The following is a 22,529-nucleotide window of genomic DNA, read 5'->3' as shown; positions in this document are numbered from 1 at the left end:
TCTCTCTAGTCAAAGTTAACAGAACAACTGAGACAAATGGCTTCTTTTCCTCTGCTTCTGTCTCAGTTATACTGAGGTAGGCGTACGTACCATCAGGGGCTTCGCTCAAAGCTTTACCGGACATCTCACGCTCCCCGACCAGCCATACATAGCCTGAGCCTGTCATGTTGAGGAAGCGCGCTGTTTTGTACACGGCGGCTGCATCTTCCTCACTAAAGGCAGATAGACAGGTTTATAACAGCTGACATAAATATGAGAAGTATGAAGTGTGAAACTGTTTTGTAAACCCATTGTTCTGACTTTTCAGTTGTATTTATTTCAAAGTGTTCTATCCTGCTGAAAAGACCAGCTGGGGAGTACTAATTTTTGTGCTGGTCTTGCTGGTGGGCCAGCATAGCAAAACTGTGCACCTGCAAAACCTGTTGCCAACATGGATTTTCTAATAAATCTTTTTGACCAATAAAGTCTTGCTAGTTAAGCTATATATAGGGCTTGATATTATTTGGATTTCAGCAGTGGCGTGTAACGCAGTCACTTCTAATAGCCACTTTGGTGGGCTGAATTTTATATATAATATAAACTAAGTACAATGTAGTGTTGTCAAAAATAAAGATTTTTTCGATACATATCATTAAAGAAATATCTGAAATGCTTCCAATACTGTTTTTCCGCAGAATAGATACACGATAACAGCTGCGCCTTCTCGCTCTCTCATCTCTCTGACAGCACAAACCCGCCTCCCCTCATTCACATGTTTCATTTGCTCCGGATGAATATTGTTGGTGTTACAGGGCTTGAATTTTGGCATGGGATTGCATGTACTGCGCATAAATTTACACATTCCCGCAGATTTTGTGCTCACACCAAAGTGCACACGTATAAAGCCGCCTCTCAGGAATAAATTAAGTTCTTTTTTGCTGCTTATTGTGCTTAAAGGTGCCCTAGAACTTCTTTTTAAAAGATGTAATATAAGTCTAAGGTGTCCCCGGAATGTGTCTGTGAAGTTTGAGCTCAAAATACCCCAAAGATTTTTTTTAATTAATTTTTTTAACTGCCTATTTTGGGGCATCATTAACTATGCACTGATATATAGGTTGCGGCCCCTTTAATTCTCGTGCTCCCCCTCCCCCGGAGCTCGCGCTTGCCTTGAACAGCATAAACACAGTTTACACAGCTAATATAACCCTCAAAATGGATCTTTACAAGATGTTCGTCATGCATGCTGCTTGCATACATAGGATCATGTAAGTATAGTATTTATTTGGATGTATTACATTTGATTCTGAATGAGTTTGAGGCTATGCTGCGTGGCTAAAGCTAACATTACACACTGTTGGAGAGATTTATAAAGAATGAAGTTGTGTTTATGAATTATACAGACTGCAAGTGTTTAAAAATGAAAATAGCGACGGCTCTCTTGTCTCCATGAATACAGTAATAAACGATGGTAACTTTAACCACATTTAACAGTCCATTAGCAACATGCTAATGAAACATTTAAAAAGACAATTCATAAATATCACTAAAAATACCATGTTATCATGGATCATGTCAGTTATTATTGCTCCATCTGCCATTTTTCGCTGTTGTTCTTGCTTGCTTACCTAGTCTGATGATTCAGCTGTGCACAGATCCAGACGTTTTGCCCTTGTCTAATGGCTTGATCATGGGCTGGCATATGCAAATATTGGGGGCGTACACCCCGACTGTTACGTAACAGTCGGTGTTATGTTGAGATTCGCCTGTTCTTCGGAGGTCTTTTAAACAAATGAGATTTATATAAGAAGGAGGAAACAATGGAGTTTGAAACTCAGTGTATGTCTTTTCCATGTACTGAACTCTTGTTATTCAACTATGCCAATATAAATTCAATATTTAATTCTAGGGCACCTTTAAACAGTCAAGTACACACAAAATAATGTCAAATGGCTACAAATGATAAAATCCAATGGTTTAGGGAGGCCTCCATTACCAGCAAGATAATTAACACTTTCAATGCCCAGAAAGCATATTTAAAACAGTTCATGTGATTACAGTGGTTAAACCTTAATGTTATGAATACTACTGAGAATACTTTTTGTGTGCCGAAAAAACAAAATAGCGACTTTATTCAACAATATCTAGTGAAGCTTTGAAGCTTTACAAATCTTTTGTTTTGAATCAGTGATTCGGAGCCGTATCAAACAGCCAAAGTCACGCCCCCCAGTGATGAACTATTGAAATTTCGAAACATTTATGACGTAACGAAGCCTTGTTTACTGAAATCATGTGACTTTGGCAGTTTGATACATTCTCAGAAATGTTTTAAATACGTCTTTAGTAGCTTTCTGGGCATATGAAAGTGTTAATTATCTTGCTGGCAATGGAGGCCTCACTGAGCCATCGGATTTTATCAAAAATATCTTAATTTGTGTTCCAAAGATGAACAAAGGTCTTAAGGGTGTGGAACGACATGAGGGTGAGTAATTAATGACAGAATTTTCATTTTTGGGTGAACTAACCTTTTAATTGAATGTAAAGACAACGCATGTTTAACAGTATAATGGATCCGTGCATCAGGTCTTAAAGTGACAGCAGCCTAATATACCTGCTGCCAAATTTTGAGATAATATTAAAAATATCTATATGGCAGTTTTTCCCCATGTGTGGCTAGTGAAAATTCTTAGTGGCTAGTAACTTTGGAAAACCACTGGCCACATTGGCTGGTGAGCAAAAAATGTTAATGTCAAGCCCTGTAGAAAAGCAAGAACAAAAATGGAACTTCTTTTTGTGGCAATAAACATCAAGCCACAAGTTGCGTTCATTTAACTAGTCTTGTATTGAACCTAAACCAAAACCAAACCAAAACACAACATATGCTGGTCTATTCAGCAGGGTGAAAAGAATAATAAATATGTGAATGTCTCATTCTGATTCATTACTATTTTGCAGGTAATTATACAGAGTGAAGAGTGAACTGCAGAGATTTTGGCAGGCTGCTGACGTAACATCATGCGGTAAACCTCTTACCTGGCAGAGAGAATGATCACTCGAGCCTCCAGCTCTTTGGCCTCCAGGAGCAGAGCAGTTAAGTTAGTCTCTTGGTTGAACTGAAGTACTTTCTCGGCCTGAGATTGGGGTACACAATCAGTCAAAGAGGCTATTTACTTCCATAACTGAACCATGCTGCCTCATTAAGCACTTTTGGTTGGTTTAGTTGTTTCTGTTTTTTTGTTTTTTTTTGGGGGGGGGGGACTGAAAAGGGAGAAAATTATAAAGTTCCAGGGAAACTGCTTCAAAATGAAAATAAAAGAATAAAAAAGCTTGAAAAACAAAACAAATTTAAAACTTCGGCATTGTTGCATGCAAACTGAGGGTTATCAAGGCTTCAGAGAAGGACGTGCATGTTAGAGGTTTCGGGGAGTGAAACCGATGCAACCGGAAACTAAAACCAGGTGGAAAGGGGAGTGACAGGTGAGAGGACGTCATTTCCCCAAAGAAAAAGAGTCGAGAAAAAAAGAGCAACGAGGGGATGCTGCAATAGGAAGAAGAATCTGAGAGAGTGTTGTGTCCCAAACTATCGGATCTCCACAAAGGAATGGGCTTGCTTTTTTTTTTTTAAGTCATGCATCATCCTTTATTAAAAAGGAAAAAATGGTAATGAAAGAAGCGGAGCGTTTTAAATTTTTTTTAAACGGAAATAATAATCGTTCAAAAGAAATCCATTCTTTATTTAAATCATAAAAAAGGGAAAAGTAACGTCTCAACGTAACAAGAAACACGTGCTACCAAGAGAAGGGCATTTCTGGGTTGGCCGGTGATTGGTTGGGCTGTTTCTAGTAGCTACGTTTAGAGATTTTGGAGGGCGGCGTGCATTGACCATGCAAATATACCTTAGGTCCTCTCTTGTTGTCAAAGGACAGTTGGTCTTGGTTTTCATAGTTCCTTTTTTTATTCTGATGAGTAATGTGCACAGAGAAAATATGCAGACACAGAAGAATATTATAAACAGTTGAAAATGGTGGGCAGTAAAGCAACCAACAAATTTTCACTTTTCTGCTCCAAATTTGAATCCCTAACACTGGGACTTGCAAAAAACATCATAGACCATCTGACATAAGATCGCAGACCTAAACAAAGCTAGAAAACCCAACAACATTACAAACTTAAGGAACCAAGTGGTGCGTTTTCATCAATCCAGATCAACTACCTGCAGCAGTGCGTGAATGCCTACTGAATTATTGATGTAATGTTACTTCAAATTCAATACAGATCACAGACTACCGTGACGGGCTGCCAAGTTAACAAATCGCTCAATATTAATGCAGAGTGCGGTATGATTGCAGAAGCACACTAAGAGGACCTTTTTCTCCTGCACCATCTTGAGTTCTGCTGTATTTTTGAGGGCAGTGGCCTCAGGGGGAAACCCCGGCTCAAATGGTGCCATTTTGCAGTCATATAAATAAACCTTCCCTTGCACAGACACACAACACTGCCCTAATACCGCGATAGACTGGACGTGCTCTCGTGTGATTCTCGTTTCAAGCTTCGGAAATTATGCATGACCTATATGCGTGTCGTGGCATTTGCTCATTATGGCACCTCAAAGGAAATTAGAAAGGTGAATAGACAGTGGCCTTTCCTGAGCACCTCTTTAACTAAACTCATGCTGCAGCCATGAACCCCCACTGTGCATAGGCTGGAAATAGCTCATTATAACTGACACTTGTGTAAACTGATAGTAGAAGGAATATGAAAATGATCCTTGACGCATAGTGCATAAAAATAGAGTCTCAGTCTGAAATGCATTAGAATATAATAATCTGAAATTTCAGCACTGTTATGTAGACATGCAGCAATTGGTTGATCTTTCCTGTTATAACTTTCCTCACATTTATAAATACAGTATCTCACAGAAGTGAGTACACCCCTCACATATTTGTAAATATTTTATTATATCTTTTCATGTAACAAAACTGAAGAAATGATACTGTGCTACAATGTAAAGTAGTGAGTGTACAGCATGTATAACAGTGTAAATTTGCTGTCCCCTCTAAATAACTCAACACACAGCCATTAATGTTTAAACTGCTTGCCACAAAAGTGAGTACACCCCTAGTGAAAATGTCCAAATTGGGCCCAATTAGCCATTTTCTCTCCCCGGTGTCATGTGACTCATTAGTGTTAGAAGGTCTCAGGTGTGAATGGGGAGCAGGTGCGTTACATTTGGTGTTATCGCTCTCACTCTCTCATACTGGTCACTGGAAGTTCAACATGGCACCTCATGGCAAAGAACTCTCTGAGGATCTGAAAAAAAGAATTGTTGCTCTACATAAAGATGGCGTAGGCTATAAGAAGATCGCCAAGACCCTGAAACTGAGCTGCAGCATGGTGGCCAAGACCATACAGCGGTTTAACAAGACAGGTTTCACTCAGAACAGGCCTCACCATGGTCGACCAAAGAAGTTGAGTGCACATGCTCAGCGTCATATCCAGAGGCTGTGTTTGGGAAATAGACATCTGAGTGCTGCAGAGATTGAAGGGGTGGGGGGTCAGCCTGTCAGTGCTCAGACCATACGCCGTACACTGCATCAAATTGGTCTGCATGCCTGTCGTCCCAGAAGGAAACCTACTGAAGCAAAGCATGATCCCCTGCCTTCGGAGACTGGGCTGCAGGGCAGTATTCCAACATGATAACGACCCCAAACCCACCTCAAATAAGGTGATGGACTGGCCAAGCATGTCTCCAGACCTAAACCCTTTTGAGCATCTGTGAGGCATCCTCAAACGGAAGGTGGAGGAGCGCAAGGTCTCTAATATCCACCAGCTCCGTGATGTCGTCATGGAGGAGTGGAAGAGGACTCCAGTGGCGACCTGTGAAGCTCTGGTGAACTCCATGCCCAAGAGGGTTAAGGCAGTGCTGAAAAATAATAGTGGCCACACAAAATATTGACACTTAGGGCCCAATTTGGACATTTTCACTTAGGGGTGTGCTCACTTTTGTGGCCAGCGGTTTAGACATTAATGGCTGTGTGTTGAGTTATTTTGAAGGGACAGCAAATTTACACTGTTACACAAGCTGTACACTCACTACTTTACATTGTAGCAAAGTGTCATTTCTTCAGTGTTGTCACATGAAAAGATATAATAAAATATTTACAAAAATGTGAGGGATGTACTCACTTCTGTGAGATACTGTATACATTATTTAATACAGTATATTAGACATTCAGATAGGTGGTCTTGCTTTTATTTCTCTATAACTTTTAAAATGATTATGGTATAAATATTTTCTTAAAGTCAATGTGAATTGGTGTTGCTAAAACTTAAAAGCTATTTGGTTATCACTTAACATTATCCAGTAACTCATGCGGCATAAGTGATTGTCATTTCAGAGGAAGTTATTGCATTCTCAGTAAAGATTACAAACAAAATTACCAAAAATACTGATGACAGGAGCAACCATTTTGTACATAAATTAGAAAGAGTTCAGACATACAATATAAATACACTATAAGAAAAATTATACTTTTAGCTTGTTTCTTGTATCAGTGATACACCATTGTGATTTATTTATCCTTAAAGGGTGCATATTAGTATCAGATACAAAGGTTTATCTTTTAATGTTCTCTCCCATTGACAAAGTGCTGTACCACAATTGTTTTTTTTCTGAATGTTTAGAAGACAGCATGATCTGAATTGAATAAATGAAGTTGTACCTCTAAAAAATAGAAAAGAAAAAAAAAAGCGCCTGATATAAATGCACATTATACAAGCACCACAAAATGGCTGCCAGGTTTAAGAAACTCTATTCTATGATTCAGAAGGCAATTTAAAAATATCAGTAGCAGTGCAAAAAAGACCAAATAAAGCCTTTTTCTTTCCGTTAACTAAAGCTGTCAGTATGACAGCAAAAAATGTACAAAAAATGTTTGGTGAATTTACTGAAATTTTAACTTCTCAAAGCCTTAATCAAACATAATTTCACATTGCAGTAAATCAAGAAGCAGAAGCATTTCATGCATGATAAATAGCAATGACTCATTCCTACTAATTACTCAACTACAAAAATGTGATAAAAACCAAGGCAAATTTATTTATTTAGCACATCTATGCTTTACATGGGGCATATATATATATATATATATATATATATATATATATATATATATATATATATATATATATATGACATTACTGTTTTCGAAAGAAGTCTCTTATGCTCATAAAGCCTGCATTTATGTGAAAAAAACAGAAAAACTGTAATATTGTGAAATATTATTACAATTTAAAATAATGTTTTTCTATTTTAATATACTTCAAAATTTCATTTATTTATGTGATGCAAAGCTGAATTTTCATCAGCCATTACACCAGTCTTCAGTATCACATGATCCTTCAGATTATCAATGTTGGAAACAGTTGTGCTGCTTAACTTATATTTTAAAGTATATTAAATTAGAAAACCATTATTGAATATATTAAAATAGAAAACCATTTTGATCAAATAAATGCAGGCTTGATGAGCATAACCATTAAAACATTAAAAATAGTAACGTTTCCAAACTTTTGACTGGTGTAGTATATATATATATATTTAAATATTTAGTCGTTAAATACATTTTAACGCATTCTGCATGCTCCCCTCGATAAAAGATGCATGATGCCTCTGATAATAATAATAATAATAAAATGAAGAAGAAATGAAAATAAAGCAGTTATGTGGTATTTCACCAGTCTTCTAGCACCAGAAACGTCTCTGTGGGTAAGTAGCTCAATTCGCACCATACCTAAATAGTTTCACTGTTAATAATCTCTCGCAGCAATGAGGGCAACAATAATTACCTCAGCGCTGAGCAGGGGGGATGTGGGATGGTGATTTAGCTTTCATCCCCAAGGAAACTGAACAGAACCTCTGCAAGAGCAAAATTCCCACAATGCACCACTGTATTTATGAAGCAATCACAGCTCTGAACCAACTGACGAATTATATCTATGGCTCAAGGCTACAAAAATACCAGTTTATTCAGTGTAAACACATGGCATAAATATGTTTAAAGAGTCACTGATGCTTTGCAATGCCCCAGGTTATGGTTTTCATTTTGCTCCTGTTGTGGAAAGACACAGGAGTTTTTGACTATGGTAGAAAGCAACATGAAATGAGCAAATAACGCACGTTAATTCAAATCAGACCACATTAGACATGGCTGACGCCTTTGGTTTTAGAATGTTAGCCAACATTTACAACATGGCATGAGAGATGTGATCACATGACAAAAAATTAAAACAGTTACGTACATAGAAGACCTTTGCGATTGATACACACACGCCTGCATACAAGCACACACTGGGAATCCTGAAACTGGAAGAAGTATCTTACCTTGGTCTCTCTCTCCTCCAGAAGAGTTTCTAGTCTTTTCTGCGCTGCTCTGCCTTCATGGTCGTCACTGACGATTAGAATGATGTGATTCCAGCGGAACTCCCGCATCATGTCAAACCAAACATGTGCCTGGTGGGAATATGGTGGCACTGTACGCAGGAACGAGAGATGGATGCTCTGGAAGAAGGATAGAGAGAAAAGAAGAAAGGTGGGAGACATACTGCAAAGTTTAAAAATTACAATGTTTTTATTTTAGTAAAATAATAAAAGCGTGTTTCTTCAACTACAGGCATTTTTTCACATTATTATAATGCCCCTTTCACAAGATGTAATACAAGTCTCTAGTGTCCCCAGAATGTGTATGTGAAGTTTCAGCTCAAAATACCCCACAGATCATTTATTATAGCTTGTCAAATTTGCCCCTATTTGGGTGTGAGGAAAAACACGGTGATTTTGTGTGTCCCTTTAAATGCAAATGAGCTGCTGCTCCCGGCCCACTTTCCAGAAGAGGGTGGAGCTTTAACAGCTCGCGTTTCGGTTGCTCAACAACAACAAAGCGGGAGAATCTTGCGCAGCCAAAATGACGATTGTCAGTAACGGTGTTCAGCCTTACATTGTTCAAACCGGAGTCAGACACTCAGGAAGAAGTTACAACTTTTAGAATGCATCTGGACGTTTCTGAATGGTTAGTGGATAAATTTATGTAGCTGCTGTGGAGTTGATTCAACTCATCGACTAGCATGTGCCGTCATGTTAATCTTTTGTGCAATTCCAGCATTGAATTGACCTTCATTTGTGAATCATTCACTCTAAAAAATGCTGGGTTAAAAACAACCCAAGTTGGGTTGAAAATGGACAAACCCAGCAATTGGGTTGTTTTAACCCAGCGGTAGGGTTAAATGTTTGCCCATCCTGCTGGGTAGTTTTATTTAACTCAACTATTGTTTAAAAATTACTGTATTGCTTAATTAAAATGAACCCAAAGTATGTTGGAAATGAACATTTATTAATGTTCAATGAATAATTATTAAACAATAAACATTTATTAAATTGCTTATTAATACATTTATATTAATAAACTATTAAACTATTACATTTATATTAATAAAATATTAAAGCTTATTAATAAACATTCACCTTTTGTCTATTATTGTTGCCTCTAATTGCATCTGGTTTTTAATTTCCCAACTATTTTGGGTTCATTTTAAGCTAGCCATATAGCAATTTTTAAGCAATAGTTGGTTTAAATAAAACTACCCAGCAGGTTGGGCAAACATTTAACCAAACCGCTGGGTTAAAACAACCCAATCGCTGGGTTTATCCATTTTCAACCCAACTTGGGTTGTTTTTAACCCAGCTTTTTTTTTAGAGTGTTCCATTTGAATGAATCTGTTGAATTAATGATTCACTGAATCAGTCATAGAAAGTCACTTGTCAACACCTGCTGGTGTTAGAACCTGCAGAAAGAGTCACTGAAACCCTCCACCACCGATACACAGAAAGACATGTAAATATCACTTGTGAGCACTTTTTAAACATGCGTCATTTCCAATCGTTCAAATCATGTTAAAAGACAAATTAAACTTGTGATAGTATGAAAAGTGCTTTTCTAAAAGCCTACAGAGACCAATGTGCCTATAGTTGAAAATCAATGATTCATTCTGAAACAGAGTAATTAAATTTCTCTCTCAATGCAGCCCACCTTGTCTGAGTAAATGGACATCCTGGTGGTGAGCCCAACTACAGGTATGCGGTAGAACCCTGCGGTGTAGGAGACCGGAGTGGGCGTCAGATGGTCATTAGACTGAGGTGGATGGCTCACCAGGATGGCGTACACCTGCGAACAGGATCACAGAACTGGTTTATATACAAATACAGGTATGACTCATGGATCTGGGCTCATTCTCTGACTAAATCTATAAATCACTTCACAGTCAGACCGATTGACAAATTGATTGATTGAAGATGAAGGATCTTTGATTGGACTCAAGGGAGCAAGAAAGACAAGGAGGAATCTGTCTATCATATATTAAAATGAGAGTTTGTTCCAATTGTACTAAAGGTACTGAGTGCTAGCCATATATACAGACAGATAGATAGATAGATAGATAGATAGATAGATAGATAGACAGACAGAATGACAGATAGAACAACAGATAGACGATTTAGTCATTGTTTTTCAAAAAATATGCTGTATTGAGAAGGAAAAACAACGAGAAAAAAAAGGTTTGGCAACATTATGTTTTTCCAGAGAGACCCTCCGGCACTGGCTCCATCTGTCATTGAATGTCTCCTCTTCAGAGTGGGCAGAGATGTCAGTGAGCCAAAGGCGATACAGACAGAGCGATACAGCAGTTTCGCATGGAGGAATCTCACACAACCAAATTAATTCAGCAATTATCTTGACATTCTGCTAACAAGCTGCACAACCTTAGGGCCCAAATTTGTTAAAGGTATGTACATAATTGAGTGCTGAACACCCATTGGGTTGACCGGGGGAGGTTGGTGTGAATATTAGCGAGAGAATGAGCAAGGCAGAGCGAAAAGGACGGGAGGGAGTGATTCATGTTCGGCCCAGTTTTTGTTCAGTGCAGTATCCAGCCCTGAGATAGACTCCTACCTCAGCACATTTGTAATGACATCACCGACCCAGAGAGCACTTAAAGCGGAACCGCTTAATGTGATTTTTGCGTGTGCAGGCTTTTAATGAAGCAACGCATCGGGCTGAATTACTCCCACGAGTGTGACAGTAGTTATTCAGTAGTGAAAATATCTCTCATTTACACTTCATGTCGGGCATTGCTACTGCAGTACTTGAAGGGTTCTCCTCTTACACTTCTCAGGCTATAGCATGCCATAAAAACCCCCTCAAAACTCAATGGTGATCTATTGTGTTGGCTATCCTAAAAATTGTTCTTTATCTGATAAAAAGCATGTTAATAATAATTCACTTGGTACTGCGGGAAATTCGAGCATGCCGCCGTTCGTCTTTGTGTCATTTACATAAAGAACGAGTCCCAGCTAGTAGGCTATATTGCATGTGAGGCGGATCATTTATAGCCTTTTCTCACAGCAGCTGCAATAATTAAACTTATCATTTTGATGGTGTATTGTATGGTATGACAAATTAATGTTAGAGATTAGACTGTACAGAAATTGAAATCTACAGATAACGCTAATACACGCTAAATAACATTAAAAATTTTACAACAAAGTATAATAATAATAATAATTTGCACGGTTTGACATGATCCGAGCTAAGCGATCGTTAGATTTAAACACCATTGGCAGCGTGATTTATTGTGATGCTTTTTTTCCCCTGATTTGGTCAGAACAAAAGTGGCAGACATGTTACTTACTTGTTCAGATAACATTTTCCGATGAAAATTCTTACTTTGGTCATACTTCAAGACTACAATCTGTGATTCCGAAGTACAGTATTGACACGAATGTGGTGACTGACACCAAACATTAGATTCATCCACTCTGAGGAGTCGGGCCGAGGCACAACCCACATAAAGATGAAAATATCGCAAACAACTGCAATTGCAGGTTTCAAACAGAGATGGCGACAAAGAGGCAAAACTTACGGACTGCATCCAAGATGTCATCCAAGATGTTTATGTCTTTCTTTCTTCAGTCGAAAAAGAAATTTAGGTTTTTGAGGAAAACATTCCAGGATTTTTCGCCATATAGTGGACTTCAACAGTTACCAAAGGGTTGAAGGTCCAAATTGCAGTTTCATTGCAGCTTCAAAGGGCTCTACACGATCCCAGCAGAGGAATAAGGGTCTTATCTAGCAAAACGATCAGTCATTTTCTAAAAAAAATTAAAAATTAAATACTTTTTAACCACAAATGCTCATCTTGCACTGCTCTGCGATGCACCACGCATTGCGTAATCACGTTGAAGAGGTCACACGTGATGCAGTGCAAGATGAGCATTTGTGGTCAATATATATATATATATATATATATATATATATATATATATATATATATATATATAAATTTGTTTTTGTTTTTTTTGATAGAAAATGACTGATTGTTTCACTAGATAAGACCCTTATACCTCATCTGGGATCGTGTAGAGCCCTTTGAAGCTGCACTGAAACTGCAATTTGGACCTTCAACCCACTGGTCCCCATTGAAGTCCACTATATGGAGAAAAATCTTGGAATATTTTCCTCAAAAACCTTAACATCTTGAATGACATGGAGGTGAGTAAATTATCAGGAAATTTTAATTCTGAACTGATCTAATCCTTTAACAGTTTATTTATACTGAACATTAGCTGTATGTCTGATGCATCCTCCCCAAAGACATCTTTGCAGATACTGATACTATGTTGACCCCTCCACCCCCATCTTTATTTTCATCAAGCGCAGTAATACAGTAATACAGTGATGTGAAAATAGAAACTGCTTGCATCGAAAATCATTGATTTTTCATGCGTCACCTAGTTTATTTTGCAGCTGCTGCCCTCGGCCAGTGTGGTCATCTCACTCATTCCTGACATTAAAGCTCTGTGGGGTCAGCTACAGTACGTTAACCTTTCCTCCCACTGAGTCTATTGACCTGCGTGGATCATCAACTGACAGGCTGTCCTGTTTAGACCTCTAAACAAATTATGCAGCTTCAATCTACTGCCACAATCCAAACCAAGTTCGACTGTCCAAAGAAGTCTCCGCAGGTCAATGTCTAAACTGTAAAAATGTTTTGTTGACTAACCTAAAAAAATGTGCTTCTTGTGGTAACATCCAAATTAACAGGTTTTATTCAAGTCAAAAATAATATATATGTACAATATGACTCAATCAGCAGTGCTACATTTTATTAAGAGGTCAGAATATGTAGAAATGGCTTCTTATACATGGTAACAACTGATATTTTCAGCATTTTTTTTCTAAAATGACAAAACACCCTTCGATATTTGTTTATTTATACTGTAAATATGTTTGTCTAAAAATATATAAAAAGTTTTTTTTCTATCTAACCTAAAAAACATGCATCAAGTGGAAACATTTCAATTAACTGGATTGATTAAAGTCAAACATATTATTTAATACGACTAAATCAAGCTATGCCAACAGAAGTCACTTTAAGGGTCATATGATGCTCACTTTTCACAGTGCAGTAATTGCTTAGAAATTATTAATTGGCATCAGTATATTTGTAGCTCTTTCTAATGCATATATTTGCATATTTAATGCCACTCTTTTCAGTAACTTAAAAGTGATACTTGTAACATGCATTTTAAAACACCGCCTTATGAAAGCTACATAAATTCATTCACTCTAAATGGTGCATATTGCATGGAAATGTTTACCCCTCAGGCAACTTTTAAATTCGTGTCATTTAAGACTGGATCTTGCCACATGGAAGTTCCACAGCTCAAAGAAGATACTAAAAATCCCACCTGACTGGAAATAAGATCCTCGCACACAGACAGCGCCATCTGAATCGCATTGGCTTTGTGAGTGACGGAGATGGCGGTCAACTTGAATTTATCCCTTCCGTACACCAGGTTCGCCTGGGTAACCGCATCCTTGAACACCTGCTCGTATCTCTTCTGGCTCAGGACGGCCCCAATGTTCACAATCTTGGGCTCGCAGCCGCCTCGCACGCAGGAGCAGGAGAATAACGCAGCCAGCAGAAGCAGACGCATCGTGTGTATGGCCAGAAGAGCGCACGGAGAGCCCCAGTATCCTCCTCTAGTATCGCTGCCGGAGCCTCGTGTGGGGGCTATTCGGTTGAGGAGAATGAACGCAATGTCCAGTGTTGCAGTTATAGAATCCCAGGTGCGATATTCACGCACACTGCGGCGATATGTTCATGGTGCCCAGTTCATTTAGGCGATGGCATCTGAGAGACCGGCATTCACTGCAGCCTTTTTCTGAATTCCCCCTTAAAGTCAGGCTGCAGACAGGCAGAGAAAGAAAGTCACATACCACATGAAGCCTGGCAGCAGAAATCAGTGATGCGTCTCGTATCGTCCGTCTCTTTGCGCGTCGGCTGTTGTTCTGCGGCGGAGCGCTGTCCTTGGTGCTGACAGCTGTGCGCGCTCTTTTACGCGCGCCCCCGCACCTCCTCCAGTTTTTCGCGTTGGCGTTGTGCTCGAATTAAAACGCTTCGATGTCACAAACAATCCAAGCGTGAAATTAAAAAAAGAGAGGGAGAATAGTTTTTCCACTTAGAGTAAATGCGAATTGTGTTTTCATAACAGCATAAATATGGGTAAAAAAGACATATGGTTTTGACAGTCTCGAGGCGACCATTTATCAATATATTCCAGTGTTTCTAACCCATTTAATCCTATCGATAGCATTTTGACCATTTACTTTTCAATTTGATGGGTCTAATAAGAGTTACTGCTGTAAATTACAAATAGTTGCCAACTGTAAATGAAAGTGCTGATTTAATATGAACGTTTTTACATGACCAGAGATGTTGTGTGCCCCCTGAAAGATAGAACGAAGCATGAAAAACATCTCATAATATAGATACAGATATCATATTTGGTACATATAATATATAAAGGGTCTATTATTATTATTATAAATTGCTCTTATATAAATCATGGTCACAAAAAACAAGAGGCCCATTTGGACTGGTTTATTCACATTTGGAGATGTTACATTGAATTCTGTTCTTGGATTACTGGATTATATTATATTACTTTATTGTTTGCAACTTTCTATTGGGTGCAATTGAGCAACTGTTATAAGTGTGACCAGGAATGAAACACATAATTTCATACACTGCTGGGTTAAAAACATCCCAAGTTGGGTTGAAAATGGACAAACCCAATGATTGTGTTGTTTTAACCCAGCGGTTGGGTTAAATGTTTGTCCAACGTGTTGAGCAGTTTTATTTAAAGGGTTAGTTCACCCAAAAATAAAAAATAATAATGTCATTTATTACTCATTTGGGTGTCATTTGGGTGAACTAACCCTTTAACCCAACTATTGTTTAAAAATTACTTTATGGCTGGCTTAAAATGAACCCAAAATAGATTTGAAATTAAAAATCAGACACATAATTACTAGAGGCAACAATAATAATCAAAAGTTAAACATTTATTAATAAGCAATTTAATAAATGTTTATTGTTTAAGTATTATTCGTTAAACTTGATCATTTATTAAACATTAATAAATGTTAATTTCCAAAATACTTTGGGTTCATTTTAAGTAAATAGTTGAGTTAAATAAAATGTAACCCAACCGCTGGGTTAAAACAACCTATTTGCTGGGTTTGTCCATTTTCAACCCAACCTGGGTTGTATTTAACCCAGCATTTTTAAGAGTGTAACTTTTGTGTGTATTTTTTCACTCTAAAAAAAAATTGGGTCAAATATGGACAAACTCAACCATTGGGTTAAAAATGTAATTGAAAAAATGTAACCCAATGGCTTGGTTTGTCCATATTTGACCCAAATTTGGGTTGAAACAACCCAGCATTTTTTGAGTGTTGTTTTATTGGGCTATCCAAGAAGTATATACATGTGCTGACTTAGAAAATTTGGAATTAAATGGGTTAAAAACCATGTATATGGGGTTAATGCATGGTCAAACTGAGGTATTTTCTTATATTCTTTCCCAAAACACTGTTTAAGACAAAAAAAAGTATAGACAAAGTATATTTTAGAAGAGAGGCCCAGATATAAAAATGAAGGTTCTTCAAGGCTCAGCAAAGAACCCTCTTGGCAAGAACAATTTTATCTGTATTTATATCAGTGTCTTTAAAGCACCCACACATGGTTGTCTAAACTAGTGCAGGTTCTCCTTGACTTTTTGGCTCCTTTATTTTTAGCCTCTCACAAGACTGACTTAAGATGGCTAAATGTTACCACCAATGCTTAGAGTTGTATTTAAGATCTGATGATCAATTATGTAAGCACGCCATCTATATTTCAGCATTTTCAATCATGAAATCACTTGCTCCGTCTCTCAAACATAGACTTTCAAAGTAATTACATAAAATGGCAGGTCTGAGAGGTCTCTTCTCTGAGCATCCCAGGCTTTAAGTGCTGTCTGTTTTCAAAGAGCATCTGTGCAAAACTCTTTATTTTTGCTTTATTTTCAGAGATGCATATTGCATGTCAAACCTCCAAACAAGAGCAGTGCTCGCTTGCGGTAAAAAGGGTAGTCCTTTCTATGCAGGTGCATGTGCTGAGCAGCATTATGCACTGATAGGCACATAAGGACAAAAGGGGAAAAAACGGTTACCAAGGAAACAAGCCTCTCTCCTGAAGTGTGAAGTTTCAAAGTATTCACATGTAGGCATTTTGTACGCGCTGGCAATGCACGGTGTTAATGAGACGAAGTGACAGTAGCGCGCCATAAAACGTGCGCCACGAATCATTTAAACACCTTGAATAGTTAATTTTGGCCTATTGATATACAGCTTTTTTTGTACGTACGCACTTGTTTTGTGTTGTGATTTTGTCATGCTTCACTCATTGTGATTTGATTTAATTTCCCCGTGTTAGAGAACCTGCAATCGAAACCTTATTAATATTTCATTATCCGTGGGAAATAATCCCTCTACATGTGAATGTCACAGCCTGATATGAAGAGGGGATTTGTAAATTAGGTCACAATTGATCTAGTTATGCCGTCGACTTTAAATAATGTATCACGCGCCTCGGGGGGTATGGGGGGGGGGGGGGGGGGTGTTATTTACTATGCATTTATAAAGTCTAATTGTAGTCTGTAGCAGAGAAAAATTATTAGAAATCTGAACCAAGCTGATTTATGGATGATATTATCTCAAGAATGATATGTAGGTATTCTGTTTATGTTTTTAAAATGGCATAAGAGTGTGAGTTTAGCCGTGAATGCGCTGCTAGTGGCGCGTGCTACCTCGCTGTCTGAGGTGTTGTAATACTTGGATGTCTCTCTCTTGCTGGGAGCCACACAAAAGGCTGACCAAGCGACAAGGTTCTCACTGGCCTCGGCCGTGTTTTGCTCCCTCCCCCCCCACTCCCACATCTCTGCACATCAATACAGCTGGCCCAGCCTGCACTGCAGCCGTTATATAATGACGTTCCTGCCAACACACACTCATTCACACACACACATAGAGACAGACCATTTACCAAAGAATAGTCGAGACTAATTAGGAGATGACACACCTCTAATGTGTGTGTGTGGCAAAAGAAGCAGAAAAAGGAAAAGATAGGGTGATGTTTAAAGTCCAGTTTGATAAGGGGATTTTGTAAGAGTGTTTTAAAGTGTTAATAAATGTTTAAGTGTTAATAAATACTTAAACATACTTAAAGAAGCTAAATTAATCAATTTTTTAATGTATGTTGGCATATATTTAGCCTTCAGAAATTTAACGGAGTTGACAGAATTATTTTTTATAAAAAAAAAAAAGTATATACATTTTTCATTTGTGACCCTTGCCCATAAAATCAGTCATAAGAAACCTATTGAGATTTATACATCATCTGAATTCTGAATAAATAAGCTTTCCATTGATGTATGGTTTGGGACAATATTTGGCAAAAAAAAGGGTGCAAAAAAATCAAAAGATTGAGAAAATCGCCTTTAAAGTTGTCCAAATGAAGCCCTTAGCAATGCATATCCACTCACAAAAATGCATTTTTTATATATTTACGGTTGGAAATTTACAAAATATCTTCATGGAACATAATCTTTACTTAATATCCTAATGATTTTTGGCATAAAAGAAAAATCGATAATTTAGACCCATACAATGTATTGTTGGCTATTGCTACAAATATACACATTTAAGCAATCATTTGTTACTTTAAAAGGGGAGAATATGATGGTAACATGGTTGACATATAACTTGGGATTACAACAGGTCATAATATAAACATTATGTCAAGTAATATCCTGAGCATTCTGTAAATCTCATTTAAATAAGCGGAATATCTCAGTTAATTTAATATATTTCTTCAAATGAACGTGTTTGTATTTTGACAAATAAACCACAACTAATTGTCCGCTCAATTTTGTGAGTGTAGTATTATATTTGCTATATTACACATACAGTATTTTCTAATGTAGTTTTTAAACACGGGGATAATGACATGCATCATGAATGCATAATGTATTAACACAAATTAAAGATGCAATACGTGATTATCTACAGAAACATTTTTTGTTAGATATAAATAACTATTTGAAATGGTCTAAATGTATATATATATATATATATATATATATATATATATATATATATACATATATATATATACATTTAGACCATTTCAAATAGTTATTGATATATATAGTTATTGATATGAAATAATATGATGTCCTACCTGCCTGTCAACATGTTTTTACATTCCCTCACACACCCTGTTTGCGCAGATTCGACACCTGTTCATACGTCTTCAGCTCGTTTCATGCTTTGCAGAGTTTATGTAGACAGACATCAGTCACAGAGCACCACAAACAAACAGCAGCCACTTTTTACAGTTCTTACTGAATCAAAACAAAAAGCTTATGCTGCTTTCACTCCATAACTACTGTAATTAAGAGATGGCAACCCGTTACGCTCTAACCTGAGCTGGAATTATGCATATCCATGTCAAAAGTATCAACACTGAAATGAATCTGCAGCTCAGGTACCAGGTATCAGCTCTCTAAGTTGTGTATGTTCATTATTATTGTAATATACATTCATTATCTTTTTTGATGCTTTGCCGAGAGGAGCTGTGTATGTGTGTGTGTGTGTGTGTGCGCATTCATGTATTTTGGAGGAGGCGTGGCTTTGGACGGCGATTTGCAGGGAGGGTGGGATTGTATGCTTTCAATGCTAGAAGACAAAAGTTAGTATTTCCCAGCTCACCTACTGCACCTTTAAGTGTTGGATAAAATTACTGTTTACATAATGACCCATTTAATAATACCAGTATCACATGTTTTAAGTATATTGCTTCAACAACCCAGAATTATTCATCATATTGTCTGTGTGTGTGTGTGTGTGTTTTCAGGCTGGTATTGGTTTAAGAAGAAACATTTCTGTTCTGGTGTGTCCTAGATGTCAACTGCAGACCTACATGATGTGTTTCTCATGTATGTGGTATGTCAATCTATTATTGATGACTGACCCTTCCATCCCGGTCCTTCTATCGCCATAAATAGTGACTTGGTCTAGCACTGCAAATTGTATGTGTAGCCTAAATGCAAAAATGTGTCTTTTACATAAATATTCTACATCAATATAGAGTGTAAGCAGATGGAAAACAGTAATAATGTCTTGTTCAGATGATCACCTCTACCTACAACCTGTAAATCTGAAGTTTATCTGGAAAGATTGGGTAAAATAATAAAAATCAAGATGACGAACATCTTGGGTTAAAGTATGCACACAGAAGTACTGTGGCATTGCACCAACCTCAGAGGGTTGCTATGGTTATAAATGATGTCCAATCTCTTCTTCAGAAATCTAGGACGCAGACCAAGAGGAGAACTTTCAACCAGCCAAATGTTACACCAAAAATATGCTATTTAAAATGAGAAAGAGGACTGTCTGTTCTTAAACCGAGGCACAATATAGCTGCTCTATTTTTGACTGTTTTAATCCATATCAAAAGGCATCTGTGAGGATCTAGACAATGATATATGTGGCACTGTCAGTGAATTTGAGACTTTTTATTATTTTTAAACCTGTTTAAACTCTTTAAAATTCTGTATGCAAGCGTGTCCTAATTATTGAGGACAGGGAACATGGAAGATTTGACAGTGTTTCAAGGTTGTGCAGAGTGATGTGAGATCATTTATTGATTTTTCTTTTACTGTTTACTTGTTTTACTTATTTTTGAAAATGTTATATATAAAATATAGTTTATTAGAATGATTGTATTTGGGGGATTCATGTGTCACTTAAGACTGGAGTAATGGCTGCTGAAAATGCAGCTTTGCATCACAGCAATAAATTACATTTAAAATATATTTAAATAGATAACAGATTTATTAATTGTTCATATTTCGGGTAGCCCTAAGTATCAAAACTTGTGCATATTATATTATATTATATTATATTATATTATATTATATTATATTATATTATATTATATTATATTATATTATATTATATTATATTATATATTATATTATATTATATTATATTATATTATATGTGGTTAATATTATGTATTTAATACAGAGACTGACATTGAAAGAGGGAGCAAAGTCATATCTAGGGACGAGAACACCTTAGCAACCGCATAGCAACACCCTGGCAACCACCCAGAACACCCTAGCATTTTGGCAATGGGTTTTGCATGGGCAAGCACCACTCACAATTCTTTAAAAAAAAATTTAGTGGCATCTGTTGTCAAGTTCAATAAATTAGTTCACAGTTAGAGTTCTCTGCCTGCGGCTATTTTGCAAAAGCAGACAACAGGGCTATCGCAAGAAAGGCCAGGCAAACAAGAATGAGGGAGCTATGTTAAATTGCATTATCTAGCGTTGCTCAATCTCATTCGTCTATTTGCGCAAGCCTCCAGGGGAGTCCAAATCAACCGCTCTGTCTCAGATGAGAATTATGAAGATTTCTCTATAGGTCTCCCAGAGTAAAAGAGGGGTTTTCTGGTGACACAGGAGGCATTTAACACGGCTAGAGTCTGTGGCACGTTTCAGCATGTTGATCAAACGGAGTTGGCACTCTTTATGGTCACAGTTCAGGAATTCCACACTTTGCTCACCCGTGGAGCTGTACGATTCATTGCAAATTGGGCAATCGGTGGAGTTGGAGCTCAGGCTGGCCATACTGTCCACACATGGTGGTCTCGAGCTATCAGATTCCTGGCTCATTCTTCTATATGTCACGCTGATCGTTCCATCTGTCAGAATTGGTTCTGGCTCTGTGCACGGAATTCCCTGTGGAATCTGTTCATTAAAATGTTCAATAAAAGAAGATGAAATCTGACAAAATCACACCACCATTCCATCTCTGTTCAACATCAGTGGAAATTCACTTTCAAACTCCTTTGTTTCTGAGACAAACTTTTTTTTCTTTTTTTTTCTGCTTTATCATGAAGGTTATTTAGAGGTAACAGAATACTTTTGTCATTCTTTCAGAATCCCCATCAGGACCATCTGCCAGTGCTTGGACATGAGTCATTACAGAAGGTGATATAAAAGCAGATGTTAGGTGAGTTACCTCCTGCTTCTTTATTGCCAGATCAGCAGTCCCAAGGTCAGAAGCTACACTCAGAGCCACAGTACGTCAGAGGCGCTTTAAAAAACTTGTCCTACTTCCAAAGTACATGTGACTCAAAGCAACATCACAGACACTGCCTGAAGTTAAAAACCTCTTGTGTTGTGCTGTGCACCTGAGATGTCCTCATGTCTATAAAGAAACTTAAAAAGAGTGGCATTGTATGACTGCTGATCTGTTTAATGTGAAAACTCTCTGAGCTACACAGTCCAGTTCAAATATATTTACAGTGCACAGCATAAATGAGTACATCCCCTCTGAACAAATACAAAATATGTATTTTCTTTATGATCACTAATACAAAACTAAAATGTATTAAACATATACATAATAAAAACTGTTATGTCATTAATAGCCATAAAATAAGTAAATTAGCCAATTTTGTTTACATTAATTGAATTCAACAAATGTATAATATTCTAGCACTTAGTATGTCCTCCATAATTTTTAATATACTGCTCTGACCCTTCTTGGCACAGAGTGTACAAGTTCATGACAAATTGTCACATCTGTCCTGTTTAACTCCTGGATGATGAGCTCCTGATCTTTAATGGGGAGTGTTGCTCAACTCATCTCTACAGAATCCCCCACAGGTGCTCAAGAGTGTTAAGATTGAGTGCGATACATGTCCACAGAAGGTTTTTCACCTTGGGAGAATGCATATCCTCATTGTTATGCTAAAAAAATGCCCAAAAATGCAGGGAATGAGGAAAGGGTAACATATTCTGTTTCAAGTTTGTGTATTAAATTACACAGTGGTGTGGGAATTCATGACAGCATTGATAAAGCACAACTCCCTCACACCTTCAGCACTCATACATCCCTATAAAAGAGCTTTACTACCATTGAACTTTACTGTGGGAACCAGGCACTTCTCACTGTACTCCTCCTCTAGCAACACCATATCATTTTGGATGCTGTTAGATCCAAAATGATTGATTTGGTCTCATGAGACCAGATTATTGA

At 37.4% G+C, this 22,529-nt stretch overlaps 1 protein-coding gene and 1 long non-coding RNA gene across 11 annotated transcripts in view; one reads left to right on the top strand and one right to left on the bottom strand.

Moving 5' to 3' along the window:
• Nucleotides 1-14,445, bottom strand: part of grin1a (glutamate receptor, ionotropic, N-methyl D-aspartate 1a) — a 34,298-nt gene extending 19,853 nt beyond the window's left edge. For 4 of the 10 annotated variants that reach the window (XM_048166282.1, XM_048166287.1, XM_048166284.1 and 1 more), the window contains exons 1-6: nucleotides 13,778-14,445; nucleotides 10,062-10,196; nucleotides 8,360-8,536; nucleotides 3,873-3,935; nucleotides 3,010-3,107; nucleotides 91-212 (exon numbers count right to left, since the gene is read on the bottom strand). In XM_048166282.1, the coding sequence (XP_048022239.1) occupies nucleotides 91-212; nucleotides 3,010-3,107; nucleotides 3,873-3,935; nucleotides 8,360-8,536; nucleotides 10,062-10,196; nucleotides 13,778-14,026 (844 nt within the window). In that variant the 5' untranslated portion in view covers nucleotides 14,027-14,445. The remainder of the gene's footprint in view (nucleotides 1-90; nucleotides 213-3,009; nucleotides 3,108-3,872; nucleotides 3,936-8,359; nucleotides 8,537-10,061; nucleotides 10,197-13,777) is intronic. The other 6 variants (XM_048166289.1, XM_048166290.1, XM_048166285.1 and 3 more) reach the window with 4 other exon arrangements.
• LOC125252731 lies at nucleotides 10,096-21,820 on the top strand. Its single transcript, XR_007181273.1, has 4 exons — nucleotides 10,096-10,237; nucleotides 10,611-10,812; nucleotides 19,333-19,421; nucleotides 21,425-21,820. It is a non-coding gene; the product is annotated as an uncharacterized LOC125252731 (long non-coding RNA).
• Nucleotides 21,821-22,529: the final 709 nt, after the last annotated feature.

The sequence above is a fragment of the Megalobrama amblycephala genome, linkage group LG18 (assembly GCF_018812025.1).
Source record: "Megalobrama amblycephala isolate DHTTF-2021 linkage group LG18, ASM1881202v1, whole genome shotgun sequence".
NCBI lineage: Eukaryota > Metazoa > Chordata > Actinopteri > Cypriniformes > Xenocyprididae > Megalobrama > Megalobrama amblycephala.
Note: the sequence above shows the minus strand (reverse complement) of the source record. Positions and strands in the feature narration are given on the sequence as shown.